The sequence below is a fragment of the Tursiops truncatus genome, chromosome 7 (assembly GCF_011762595.2).
Source record: "Tursiops truncatus isolate mTurTru1 chromosome 7, mTurTru1.mat.Y, whole genome shotgun sequence".
NCBI lineage: Eukaryota > Metazoa > Chordata > Mammalia > Artiodactyla > Delphinidae > Tursiops > Tursiops truncatus.
In genome coordinates this window covers 7497562-7511400 of record NC_047040.1, presented here as the reverse complement: position 1 = coordinate 7511400, position 13839 = coordinate 7497562, and the positions used below count along the sequence as shown (strand labels likewise).

General features: G+C 55.4%; 1 protein-coding gene across 1 annotated transcript; it reads left to right on the top strand.

The window, feature by feature from the left end:
• The first annotated feature begins 7907 nt into the window (after positions 1-7907).
• On the top strand, positions 7908-13320 carry ALPI (alkaline phosphatase, intestinal). The gene is made up of 11 exons (XM_033860379.2): positions 7908-9393; positions 9473-9589; positions 9702-9817; positions 10010-10184; positions 10263-10435; positions 10583-10717; positions 10809-10881; positions 10982-11116; positions 11199-11390; positions 11808-11924; positions 12026-13320. Exons 1-11 carry the CDS (start codon positions 9333-9335, stop codon positions 12322-12324), a joined length of 1593 nt encoding a protein of 530 aa, XP_033716270.1. The 5' UTR covers positions 7908-9332; the 3' UTR covers positions 12325-13320.
• Positions 13321-13839: the final 519 nt, after the last annotated feature.

The following is a 13839-nucleotide window of genomic DNA, read 5'->3' as shown; positions in this document are numbered from 1 at the left end:
TGGGTTTCAGTTTAACCTTTGGTATAACTGGATGGTGAAGGACACTCTGTTCCTTTTTTTTTTTTTTTTTTGTTACAGTCTACCCCCTTTTTGGTCATAAGTTCAACCAAGGTTTGAGGGGCATTTCATGACCAATTTGTCCCATGGTTCTAGGGAGTGTCATTCCTAGGTCAAGTGAGGATTCCATTGGTAGGCCATTCATGTGCTATGTCTGGATTAGACCCTGTTAATAACCTAAAACTTCTCTGGATCATCTATCTTACTAGTCTATTATGATCCAGGAAATGTTTCTCCCTTGTTGCTTCTTCCCATATCTAGAGTTATACTACTACAATTAATTTTCTAGAGAGCTACATATGTGACTAATTATCTCAAGGCATTTAGTCATCAGAGAACTGGTTCTCCATCAGGTAATACAAGAAACAAGAATCATAAAATGGGCAAGATATAAGTAATATAGCTAGCTAGTACCATCAGCAAGGTCATAGTACAGCAGCTAGAGAGAGAAGAAGGAAGGATTTACTATTTGCAGCAACTAGGGAGAACACCGGCGATCTTCCCAAAGCAGTTTCTTCCGGAAAAGCAAAAGTGGGGAATTTTTAAGCTAAAGGTACATGTGTGTTCATGCAGGGGGCTTGGGCAGTGGACAGAGTTCAAGCTTCAGTTGATTGAAGTCATGAGGGTCAGAAAAGGCAACATCGTCATCCCTTAGGTTCCTGTTTATCTGGTGGTTGAGCACCCTATGGGGGAGGGTTTAAATTCTGCAAAACAGCTCAAGACAGTTAGGCTAATTCCTACCATTGAAATAGAACTGGGAGTCTTTACACCTGATTCATTATCTTTGCAATTGTTACTTCTCTTGTCTGATAAGTTCGCCCTTAAGACCATTATTACTAAGACCTGTTCAAGGGAACACGTTGTGGCCAGCCTTAGAACACAAAATGGCTTAGGCCAGAAAATGGCTTCCTCATGTCAAGAAAGTCTTTCCAGTTCTCTTTCTCCAGGGACTTCTACCCAATCTGGTTACACCATCCACAGGTAGAGACATAGCTGTAACATACCTATGACAAACAGATAACCAGAGATCTCATAGCTTCATTTTAAAACTTAGTCATGAACCAGGTATTACAATATAAAACTTACTAGTTTATAAATACCAGTTGGAATAAGTTATCTGCTCAAGTGGCTAAGGCTTTTTACTATTTGCAGAAAACATTTTAAGATTTGTATTCGTCCTTGACAAATCCTTAAAGAGGCTGTGAATTAGATTTTAGATGAGAGAGCCTTTCCAGCAGTTTGAATTTTAAGACTTCTTTTCCCTTTTTTCTCCTTTGGTTTCAGGTTCTACCTGATAGAGTTAACTGGGCTCAGTCTCAGGCCATTATGGGCTGTATTTACATTTCTGATTTGTAGAGATTTGTAAGACAAGGACAGTTGCTTTTCATTTCCAAAGGAACTGGGTTGCCACCTAAATGATATCAAAAGATTGATTTGTCCAACTACATTTTCTTTAATTTGCTCCTTTATATCAGTTAGAATATTTCCAACTAAACTGGAAATCAAAAGATTTCTATAGGGGCTTCCCTGATGGCGCAGTGGTTAAGAATCCGCCTGCCAATTCAGGGGACACAGGTTCGAGCCCTGGTCTGGGAAGATCCCACATGCCGTGGAGCATCGAAGCCCGTGCACCACAACTACTGAGCCTGCACTCTAGAGCCCGCGAGCCACAACTACTGAAGCCCGTGCGCCTAGAGCCCGTGCTCTGCAACAAGAAAAACCACCACAATGAGAAGCCCATGCACCGCAACAAAGAGTAGCCCACGCTCACTGCAACTAGAGAAAGCCCGCACACAGCGACAAACACCCAACGCAGCCAAAAACAACTAAGTAAAGTAAATAATTTAAAAATTTTTTTAAAAAGATTTCTATATTCTAGATCTTTAGGATTCAATGTACCATGCTTTGAAAAGTTTGCGCAAGGCATTCAACAAAGGCCCTCTTTCAAGTCTGGACTTCTGGTCAAAGTCAGACCAATTCACCCTAGGGGCAAAAAAAAGTCTCCACCATTGCTTTTATTAGCCCCCAGTTTTTACCTCATACTGTATGGGCTCAGGTAATCCTAGTGATTTTCTTAAGTATTTTGAATTAACATTGCCTAAGAGGCAGATGTATATGCCCTGTCTTTTTTATAAATTTATTTATTTATTTATTTTTGGCAACGTTGGGTTTTCGCTGCTGCACACGGGCTTTCTCTAGTTGCGGCGAGCGGGGGCTACTCTTCTTTGCGGTGCGCGGGCTTCTCATTGCAGTGGCTCCTTTTGTTGCGGAGCACGGGCTCTAGAGAGCAGGCTCAGTAGTTGTGGCACACGGGCTTCGTTGCTCCGCGGCATGTGGGATCTTCCCGGACCAGGGCTCGAACCCGTGTCCCCTGCATTGGCAGGCGGATTCTTAACCACTGTGCCACCAGGGAAGCCTTGCCCTGTCTTATATACCAGGCAGAGGAAGCATTTCCCAATGAGACATATGTCTATCCCCACAGTACAATCAGGAAAAGGAGAAGTAGCCATCTTACATAAAGCTTATTCAGATACAGCACTTTTATACAAACTTTCATCTCCCAAACAAGTCCACATTATTTACCCCAAGTAGAAAAATTTTAAAGGCTAGAAGAAAAATATTACACTTGAGATACCTGACCGGCAATCACTTGGGGCAACAGTTAGGCCAATTAATCAAGTCCAAGACTGACAAAAGGGGTCCCTTGGCTCGACCCCTCACTGGGGACCCCAAAGCCTTTTTTATGAGAATGGATAAAATAGCAGGGTGGCAGGGATAAAAAGGAAGGTTTCTGGGGCTCCTTGCAAAACAGAGACTTGTTGATGGAGTCCTAACGGAGGCTAAGGTTTAGGGTATAAGAGTTGATGGAATTGAGATGTGCTCTACTGGATGCCTTCTTTCGTGATTTGCATCTTTCATTCAGCGCTGTTGGTGAGAAGCAGTGAATCTGTTGCATGCAGCAAGTGTCTCATCACTTCCATTGCCGTCTAGTATTCCACGTATGACGATGCTGTGATTTTTTCCTGCCGATGCTATTTCCAACTTCTGGCTGCTTATTAAATGGTGCTACTTTAAACGTGTTGGCACATACCTCCTGGGGCACATGTGCCACGGATTCTCCAGGGCATTTACGCAGAGTAGAACTACCTCCGTCATGGGACAGGCGTGTCCTCATGTCACTGGAGAAGGCTTGTGTCTGCGGTGGACTCGGTTCCGTCTCCTCTTCTTCTCCGAGGCTCGCAGAGTTGGGCTTTTTGGTCTTTACCAGCCTGGGGTCTGTGATACCACCATGTGGTTTCTGCTGCATCACTTGAACGCCTTTCCAATGTCTCCCTGTATGAGAAACCTGTCCAGTAGGGGCTGGAAAGGCAGCTAAGGCAGAGGCAGATGGGAGAGTGGCTGACAGAGCAAGGACAGCTGCAGAAGAGGGATTGGGGGAGGGGCTTTCTGAGAGGCACTGTTCAGAGGGAGCCAGCAAGGAGGGCAGGGACCAAGGAGAGGGCAGATTCTGAGGGCCGAGAACGGTGTCACACCATGTCCCAAAGTGCCTCTGCCACCTTCCTCTGCCAGTGACTCCCGACCTGCCTCTGCCGCAGCTCCGCCTCCTCCAGTGCCACCCCCTCCAGCAGCATCTTGGAGGCCGACCTCCTCAGCCCAGCATCCCCTCCTCTCTTTCCACCCTCTTCTAGCCCCTGAAGCACAGCCCAGCACCAATCCTGCGACCTCGTCTTGGGACTTACATCCAGACTTCTCTTCCGCCCAGATTCCACGGGAACCCACTTACCAGCTTGACTTCCTGCCCCTCTCCCAAGGGCGCCAGACACTCTGGTCAGGGGAGGCCCCTGGGCCCCAGCCCGTAAGGTCCACACTCTTCCTACTAACCAGCCCAGGGGACCTCAATTCTTCCCCGGGACGGTGTCCAGGAGCATGAGTGGGTTGAGGCATCCCGCACCCCCCTAGACAGGAGGCCCCACACCGGTTGGGTCTGCGGGGGCTCATCTGGGCCTCCAGGATGCCTTTACATGTGGTCGCTGCTCAAGAGACTTTAAACTGAATCGAGTTGTCTCCTTTGAAGAACATGCAGCTGCCGAGCCGGTTTTTGTCTCTGAGACCCTCTCTGGCCAGCCTCTCTCAGAGAGCCCCACAGAGCCTCTGAGGCCTCAGCCCCACCTCCTGACCTGTTTCCCAGGCAAGTATCATGAGTTCTCTCTACTAACAGTTGCCTCTGGGGCCTTCCTTTCAGCTTTGCCACGTCCCTCCAACCCCAAATGCCAAAACTGCTGCTGACCCTTCTGCAGGTGGAGAGATTCCCAGCACGAGGGCGAGCGTGATCCCTGGGGTTCCCGGATGAACCCCGATGTGCACCCTCCAGCTCTGCTGAGTCCAGAACACATCTCTGCAGACATTTCCCCCGTGTGACCCTTGGGTGCCCTGGGGTTCGTGCTGTCTCTGGTTCCTTCCACAGGCCTCCCAGGACTGGCCCTTCCCGAGGCTGTTCTCCAGTCACTCGCATCTGCCCCTCGGGAAGTGCAGAGCCAGGTTCTGAAGCACGCAAACCATAGCCACAAAGAAGGGCGGCTTCCCCTCCCCCAATGCCGGTGCCTTCACCTTCCATGTGACCTCTGAGAACTCTGGGCGTCTGACTTCCACAGGACTCCTAAGGAGCCTGTGACCCAGGGGCCGCGACCTTGCTGCTCTCAGCTGAGCGCTCCTTTCTGAGCCATCAGTCGCTCCGGGGCTGTGATGCGCCTAATTGCTATGTGAGCAATGCTGGCCTCCCTGTGACCAACTTTCCTGATGGCCCTTGCCTCAGGCATGCTGGGAGGAGGGATGAGTGGCTTCAGAAATGCATGGGCAGGCCTGTCCAGAGGCGAAGACCTCATCAGGAATCCCACACCAGCCAGGCGCTGCCACTCTGGCTGGACTAGGCTGAGATGACGTTCCCCAGCCCCAGGGCTCACCACGTGCCCTCCTACCTCCCTGCCAGATGCCCAGGTGGCCTCAGGAGGCTCGACACCTCCCTGATTCCATGTGGCCCCCAAAGAAAAGAAGGCAAAATAAAACTTGCGTTGGCTTCCTGCATCCCAGCACGAGTGGGGACGTTCATACCATCTCTACAGGATTGGTGGGAGGTGGAAATGAGAGCTGGGGACGAGGGCCCAGGGAGCACTTGCCCCTGGAGAGGGGGGCCTCCATTTCCCCAAAGTGCTGGGGGGGGGGGAGGTGTGGCCTATTGATGATCAACAGCCTTTCTGTTCCCAGCTGCCGCCCTGCTCTCCCCTGAGTGGAAGGACTGTCACTACAACTCCAGGGGACATCGTGAGACTGGGAGGGCAGGAGGCAGGCAGAAGGCATCCCCCATGGCTCGGCTGGTGCTGCAGTGGGCTCGGCATCACACCCCCCTGCCGCCCGCTGCCGGCAGTGCCTGCAGGGTCCACCATGCTGGGGGCTGGGACACAGCCCAGAGAGCCGAGGGTGGTAAGTGGGGACAACGGTGGAGGGTGCTGGGGCTCTAGATGGGGCCCCACAGGACAAGGCCTTCCTTCCCAGAGAACAGAGAGACCAGGACAAACCTCCCCCAGAGAGCAGGCTCCATGCAGCTGGCCATCCCCTGGCCCGAGGTATCCGTAACCCCAGAGTGCAGGACTGGAGGTGTCATCTCTTACTCCAGAGCAGAAAGCTCCGCTGCCTGCTGCCTTGTCATCCCTGGGCTCCAGGGGACAATGTGTAAGAGCATCTCATCACAGTCAGGTGACTCAGGCCCAGAGGAGGGAGGCAGGGTGCCCTGGTGGGAACATGGACAAACATCCTTTGTTTACTGCAAGAGACACAGGGTTTGTATTTGGTCTCCGGTCCTGCCCAGGCACAGGACAAAATGCACACGAAACCAAGAGGGCTCATAGCTGATGATCACTTAATCTCATCATAAGAAAAGCATTAAAGGAAACTGTGTACTCCACACCTATTAGCATGGTTAAAATTAAAAACAGTGACAACACCAAATGGTGGTGTGAATGCAGAGAAACTGTATCGCTCGTACATTGCTGGTGGGAATGCAAAGTGGTGCGACCACCCTGCAGAACAATTAGGTCATTTCGGTTAGGGGGCCGCAGGGGAATGTGCTTTCTTAAACAAACAAACAAAAACACTAGACATGCAACAACGCTGTGACCCAGCATTTGCACTCCTGGGCACGCATCCCAGAGAAATGGAATGAAATGAAATGTTCACGCAAAAACCTGTCCGAGGAGATTCGTGGCAGCTTTATTCATAACAGCCAAACCTGGAATCAGCCTAGAGGTCCTTGCACATGAGAATGGTTAAACACGCTGCGGGGTCCACTCACCCCGGACACTGCTAAGCGGCACAAAGGAGTCAACAGCTGACCCTTGCTCGGGTGAATCTCCAGGGAAGTAGGCTGAGTGAAAAAGACCAGTCCCAAAGATTGTGTGGGGCTTCCCTGGTGGCGCAGTGGTTGAGAGTCCACCTGCTGATGCAGCGGACACGGGTTCGTGCCCTGGTCTGGGAAGATCCCACATGCTGCGGAGCGGCTGGGCCCGTGAGCCATGGCTGCTGAGCCTGCGCGTCCGGAGCCTGTGCTCCGCGACGGGAGAGGCCACAGCGGTGAGAGGCCTGCGTACCGCAAAAACAAAAAGAAAAAAAAGATTGTATGATTCCACTCATGTAACTTATTTGAAATGACAGGATTTTAGAAATACGGGACAGGGATTAGGGACAGAGGGTGGGGTGGCTGTAAAGGAGCAGGTGGGGTTGGAGCTGCTCAGCACCTTGACTGTGCTGGTGTTTACATGAACCCACGCATGTGATAAGATGGTACAGAACCTACACAATCACAGGTGTGCACGTGTAAAATGGGGGAATCTGAAGAGAAATGTGAAAATCTGTGAATTATAACACTGGAGAAGATTGGACGAAGCGTACAAGGGATCTCTATTATTTCCTAGAACCACAAGTGAATCTACAGTTATGTCAAAAATTCAAATTAAAAAAGGGGACTGGGAATTCACTGGACTAAAGATTAATCTTGGAGTAACAAAACTTTAACCTACGGCCTGGTCAAAGGAACCGATTCATTAATTAAGGGCCTGCCCAGGCGTTAGTCTCTCCTGACCTGTAGCCAAGAATTTTCCAAGCACAAGACTATGCAGGGGACAGAGGCAGCTATGGAGGCAACTCGCAGAGGCCAGGAAGGATGCCCCCTAACCTGGTGTGTCCTCTGAGAGCTAGAGTTTCACCTGGGTCAGCGTGGTGAGCGGGTGGAAGAGCAGGTCAAGGGAGGAGGAGAGGGCTTCCCGGTGGCGCAGTGGTTGAGAATCCGCCTGCCAATGCAGGGGACACAGGTTCGAGCCCTGGTCCGGGAAGATCCCACGTGCCGCGGAGCAACTAAGCCCATGCGCCACAACTACTGAGCCCGTGAGCCACAACTACTGAAGCCTGCTCACCTAGAGCCTGTGCTCCGCAAGGAGAAGCCCACGCACCGCAATGAAGAGTAGCCCCCGCTCAGTGCAACTAGAGAAAGCCCGCGCGCGGCAATGAAGACCCAACACAGCCAAAAATAAGTAAATCAAGTAAATAAATTTAAAAAAAAAAAAAAAAAAGGAGGAGGAGCCCAGAAGTTCTGCCTGAGGGCAGGGCACACTGGGGAGTGGGGCTGGGCAGGAGGATGCTGGGGGCCAGGGCACTTTGACTCAGGGGGTGAGGTGGCTGCGTGGGGAGGGGCTACTGCGGTCCACTGGGGTGGGTGGGGCTGGGAGGTACACGTTGTTTTCTTTGAAAAAAATTTCCTAATTGTGGTAAAAGACACGACATAAAAGTTCCCATCTTGACCACTTTTAAGTGTCGAGGTCAGTAGTGTTAATCTATTCACATTGTCGGCCACAGGTCTCCAGAACTTTGTCATCTCGCAAACCTGAAAGTCTGCATCTGTTACACAAGCCCCCTCCTCCCAGCTCCTGGCAGCCGCCATCCAACTTTCTATTTCTATGCGTCTGACAACTTGAGACACCTAGTGAAGTGGAATCACACAGTGTTTGTCTTTGGGGGACAGGTTTGCTTCACCGCGCATCATGTCCTCAAGGTTCATCCATGTTGTAGCAGGTGTCAGACTTCCCTTCCTCTTTAAGGCTGAATAATATTCCATTGTAGCTGTATCATGCTTTCTTCATCCACTCATCTGCTGGTGGACACTTGCCTGCACCTCTTGGCGACTGTGAGGGCTGCTGCTACAAACGTGGGTGACAAATACCTCTTCTAGATCCTGCTTTCAGTCCTTTGGGATATATACCCAGAAGTGGGATTGCCGGATTGGAGGAATGTTTTGAACCCAGCCTGGGGCAACTGAAACCTCTTAGCTCCTTATCAGAAGCTACGCCTGTGAGTGTGCCTTGCCTGTGCAGCCCTTTACAGGCACCTTCCACACACACGCGCGCGCGCGCGCACACACACACACACACACACACACACGACAACGCTGGCCCAGCCTAGCCCTCAGTAATTGGAGACATACACAAGGCCCCCACTCTGCTGTCACCCAGCTGCACCCTTTTCCACAGCAGGAGAACTTTAGGCCCAGGTTCCAGGGCCCCTCCTCTCCCGCCACCAGCCCCGTGCCCGCCCCACCTGCCCAGGCCAAGACTGGTGAGAAGCTGAGTGGGTGGCAGGGCAGCCAGACCACCCCACGTGTCTCTGTGCCTCAGGGCATCAGGAAGGCCAACCTCGGCCCCTGGCCTTGGCTGTGTGCCTCCAATCGCATTTCCCTCAGCACCCAGGGCCAAACCAGGCCATGCTGACTTTCAGAAACTACTGACACACGAGGTGAATGAAGGAGAGATGGTTCTCCCACAGGACTTGGTGAGCAGAGAGATGGGAGTGGCCCCCATCAGGCCCTTGCAGATGTTCCTCAGGCAAAGGGCCTCTGCCCCCTAATCCCCACCCCACCCTGAAGAGCCAGCTGGGGACCATCCTGTGAGAGAAGGACCTGCTTCCATCAGGACCCCCCCCCAGCCCCGTGCACTCAGCCACACCCCTCCACTTCCCTCTGGCAACTTGGCTTAAAGTCATAGGTCAGGACCAGGGACAGGGTGTGGCCGCCTTGGGCACTGGGCGGGACACAGAGCCTTTTACAGCCGGGATAAAGTCCTCCCTGATTTAAGCCCAAGCAGCTTGTACTGAAGCTGATACCCTGGTGTCCCAGCCTCGCCCGAGAGCCACGTCCCCAGCGTCCCAGCCTTGACGCCCTCCGCCATCGCACAGGCATGCAGGGGGCCTGGGTACCGCTGCTGCTAGGCCTGCAGCTCTCCCTTGGCTTCCGCCCAGGTAATGAGGCGCCTCCCAGCCGCCCCCCGACACAGGGGGCTCCCCGAGGCTGACCTGAGTCCACTCTCCCCTTGGCCAGTTGAAGAGGAAAACCCAGACTTTTGGAACCTCCAGGCAGCCCAGGCCCTGGATGTTGCTAAGAAGCTGCAGCCCATCCAGACGGCTGCCAAGAATCTCATTCTCTTCCTGGGGGATGGTGAGTGCGCTAGGCCTGTCCATCCCGGCGCCCCGCAGCCCCGGGACCCTCGGCTGCCGGCAGACACAGCGTGGCCCTGGGCACTCAGGCCTGACACAAGGTGTACCTACAGGGATGGGGGTGCCCACGGTGACAGCCACTCGGATCCTAAAGGGGCAGATGAATGGCAAACTGGGAGCGGAGACGCCCCTGGCCATGGACCAGTTCCCGTACGTGGCTCTGTCCAAGGTAAGGGCTGAGTGGCCTCAGGGTGCTCTACACCAGAGGGGTGGGCGTGGGGCTAGGGAGCATGGCAGGAGGAAGGTCCCAGGAGGGCTGGGGCTGAGGTAGGGCCTGGGTACAGTGAGCATGGGCCCCAGGGCCTGGGTCAGGATCTGGGTGTACACCCGCGAGCAGAGCTGAAAGCATCTCTGCCCTCAGACATACAACGTGGACAGACAGGTGCCAGACAGCGCAGGCACGGCCACCGCCTACCTGTGCGGGGTCAAGGCCAACATGAAGACCATTGGTGTAAGTGCAGCTGCCCGGTACAACCAGTGCAGCACGGTACCTGGCAATGAGGTCACATCTGTGATGAGCCGGGCCAAGAAAGCAGGTAGGCTTGGGGCCAGCTTCGCCGGTAGGGACAGGCTCAGAGACCTCAGTGGCCCATCCTGACCTCTGCCACCCCCAGGGAAGTCAGTGGGAGTGGTGACCACTACGAGGGTGCAGCATGCGTCGCCAGCTGGCACCTATGCACACACGGTGAACCGTAACTGGTATTCGGACACGGACATGCCTGCCCAGGCGAAGAAGGAGGGCTGCCGGGACATCGCCATGCAGCTCGTCTACAACATGGACATAGATGTGAGACGTGAGGGGCAAGGGGCGGGTCCCACACCCGCCACAATCCCAGGCCACCCACAGACCTGGCTGGGACGCTAGGGGCTGTCTGAGGAGGCAGCAAAGGGCCAGCCGGGCCCCGAACCCACTTACCCTAATCCCTGGCCCCAGGTGATCCTGGGTGGAGGCCGAAAGTACATGTTTCCTGAGGGGACCCCAGACCCTGAATACCCAGGCAACACCAGTGAGAGCGGAATCCGGAAGGACCAGAGGAACCTGGTGCAGGAGTGGCAGGCCAAGCAGCAGGTGATGGGGGCTCGTGGGTGCACGGGGTACAGCAGGGCAGGGGCTGCAGGGTGTCGGGCTATGGGCTGAGGCCTGGTCCTGCCCCTCCCAGGGTACCCAGTACGTGTGGAACCGCACCGCGCTCATTCAGGCATCTAAGGACCCCAGTGTAACACACCTCATGGGTAATGACCCCACCCACCCCACTGTCCTCCCCCGGGATGGCTGCCTTTGGTCCTCCTTGCACCCTAACTTGCCGGTCACTACTGGTCCCCTTTCCCACAGGCCTCTTTGAGCCAGCAGACATGAAGTATGAGTTCCAGCGAGACCACGCCAAGGACCCATCCCTGCAGGAGATGACGGAAGTAGCCCTGCGTGTGCTGAGCAGGAATCCCCGTGGCTTCTACCTCTTCGTGGAGGGTGAGTGGCAGCCCCTGATGAGCAGAGGAAGGAAGGGGGCAGTCAGGGCAGATTCGGCAGCTTATACGTGACCTTCTTGCAGGAGGCCGCATTGACCACGGTCACCACGAAGGCATAGCTTACAGGGCGCTGACCGAGGCGGTCATGTTCGACAATGCCATTGCCAAGGCCAGCCAGCTCACTAGTGAAGCAGACACGCTGATCCTCGTCACCGCCGACCACTCCCATGTTTTCTCTTTCGGCGGCTACACACTGCGCGGAAGCTCCATTTTCGGTAAGCCCAGGGAGCGGCGCGGGCGCTTTTCCGGAAGTTACATGGCAGACATTGCTCTGAGCCAGTTTCCTCATCCGCCAAGTCGGGTAGTAAGAGCAACTGCCCTGCACGGCTCCGGCGAGGGGTGAGCCAGTGAACAGGCCGGACGTGGCCGGGCCCAGCACACAGGAGGCGCATGGAAGGCTGGGGCCAGCGTGCTCACCGGACCCCCTCCTCCCTGCACGGCTCCGGCGAGGGGTGAGCCAGTGAACAGGCCGGACGTGGCCGGGCCCAGCACACAGGAGGCGCATGGAAGTCACCGGACCCCCTCCTCCCTGCACGGCTCCGGCGAGGAGTGAGCCAGTGAACAGGCCGGAAGTGGCCGGGCTCTGCACACAGGAGGCGCATGGAAGTCACCGGACCCCCTCCTCCCTGCAGGGCTGGGTTTTGACAACGCCACTGACGGCAAGTCCTACACCTCCATCCTCTATGGCAACGGCCCGGGGTACGTGCTTGCCGGAGCCTCAAGGCCCGACGTCAACGAGATCGAAAGCAGTGAGTGCAGAGGGGGCTGCGTTGGGGGCGGGACCCCGGCCGGGAACTCACGGGAGGGGTCCCGCCTCCCCGCATGCCCTGAACTCCCACCCTCCGGTCAGGCGACCCCGCGTACCGGCAGCAAGCGGCCGTGCCCCTGACGAGCGAGACCCACGGCGGCGAGGACGTGGCGGTGTTCGCGCGCGGCCCGCAGGCGCACCTGGTGCACGGCGTGCAGGAGCAGACCTTCGTGGCGCACGTCATGGCCTTCGCTGCCTGCGTGGAGCCCTACACCACCGACTGCCACCTGCAGCCCCCCGGCGGTCCCGCCGACGCCGCGCACCAGGCCGCCTGCCCGCCCTCGCTGGCGCTGCTGGTCTGGGCGCTGCTGCCGGTGCTGCTGGCGACCGGCCTGCACTGACCCACACCCGCCCCGGGCCTCAGGGGCTCCTGTTCCCGCGCAAGAGGCCCTAGCCCAGGCCACACCCGAGCTGCCACCTCGGAGTCCCCACCACGGTGTCCCATCCTGGCCACCGCCCCCGCGTCCCCCACCCGGCCCTCCGCCAGACCTTCACCTCCCAGCGATAAGGATTCTCAGCCCCCCGCCCTTCACGGGCCCGGGCCACCCTGGAGGCTGAGCCCTGATTTTCCTGTGACACCTATAGTCCTCCTCCCTGCCCCCAAGCTCGGTGGCCTAAGATTCTGTGCTGTGCAGCTGGGACCCCAGGAAAGGCGGGGGCTTGGACCACGCAGTCTCCCCTCGGCACCCGTAGCCCTGCCTGCGGACCAGGCAGGCACTCTCCCAGAGCTGTCCCTAGGCCCGCCTAGAACCCACGCCGCGCCTTTCCTGGAGACCCGAGGACTTAGGGGCCCCTGCGGAGGCGTGGCTTCCTGTCCTCCTGGAACCCACCCTGTAGGCACCTTGCTGGCCAAGGAGGCTGCTGGGACCAGGACAGCCAGGGGGCCCTCGACGCAAAGTCCTCAGCCGCCCCTCCTGGGAAGCCAACGGTACCATTAGAGAGGAGACGGCGACCCGGGAAGGAGGCTTGTCCCACGTCACTCAGCTACCGTGATGGTGCCCCCCCCACCCGCCCCGGTGCCCATTCCAGGCTGGGAGAGCCAAGGAGCAGCGGGGGAGCTGTGGGTTCCGGGAGGGACAAAGCAATTGTCAAATAAACTGTTATACAGTGTGATGCCCGGAGTGATATGTTCTAGGCAGAAAACTCCTTAGCAAGTGGGGGCAGAGTGTGTGTCTGTGTGAGGGGTGCGGGGTGATTCACATCAGCAGTCAGGGAGGGGCTGCCTGAGGAGCTGACGGCTGAACAAGGACCAAAGGAAGTGAGGGCTGGAGCGATGCAGAAGGACAGCGGTGCAGGGGCCCTCAGGCAGCAGCGGCAGGCGCTGGTGAGGCCAGAGGCAGGATCAGAGTTGGAGGGAGTGGGGGCAGGTAAAGAAGGTAGAAGCTGAGGGGACAGGAGGGATGGGGGCGGGGTGCAGAGGGGGAGGAGTCTGCACTTTACCCAGAGTGTGGGCTGTGATTGGAAGGCTTTGAGCAGGGGCATAACAGGACCTGACTCTTAGAAAATAGCCTGCTGGCTCCTGAGGGGAGAAGAGGCTGTTCTGTTGCTTCTTTTGTTGTTGCAGGTTGTGAGGCAGAGGTGGGAGCTGGGAAACCAGAGAGGAAGTGCAGACTCGTAACATTTCTGAGCACCCACTCCAGCATGACTACACTCATTGAGTATCTATCCCCAAAGGGAACATTTCAGAGAATTTTACAAAGGTGAGGACAGCCATATTTTCTGATAAATTTTATAAAATGACAAATTTCTTTGTACATTTACAAAGTTGCAAGAAAGCATTTTGCCCTCACTAGAAATGTTAATATGACAGTATGCTCCTCTATTTACTAAAATTTTGATTTAACGCTGTAAAACAT

Excerpts from the sequence above, each read along its gene's own strand:
- ALPI (XM_033860379.2), top strand. The coding sequence starts at position 9,333 with ATGCAGGGGGCCTGGGTACCGCTGCTGCTAGGCCTGCAGCTCTCCCTT. Across the intron at positions 9,394-9,472 it reads CTCCCTTGGCTTCCGCCCAG|TTGAAGAGGAAAACCCAGAC; the intron begins GTAATGAGGCGC and ends CCCCTTGGCCAG. Across the intron at positions 9,590-9,701 it reads CATTCTCTTCCTGGGGGATG|GGATGGGGGTGCCCACGGTG; the intron begins GTGAGTGCGCTA and ends GTGTACCTACAG.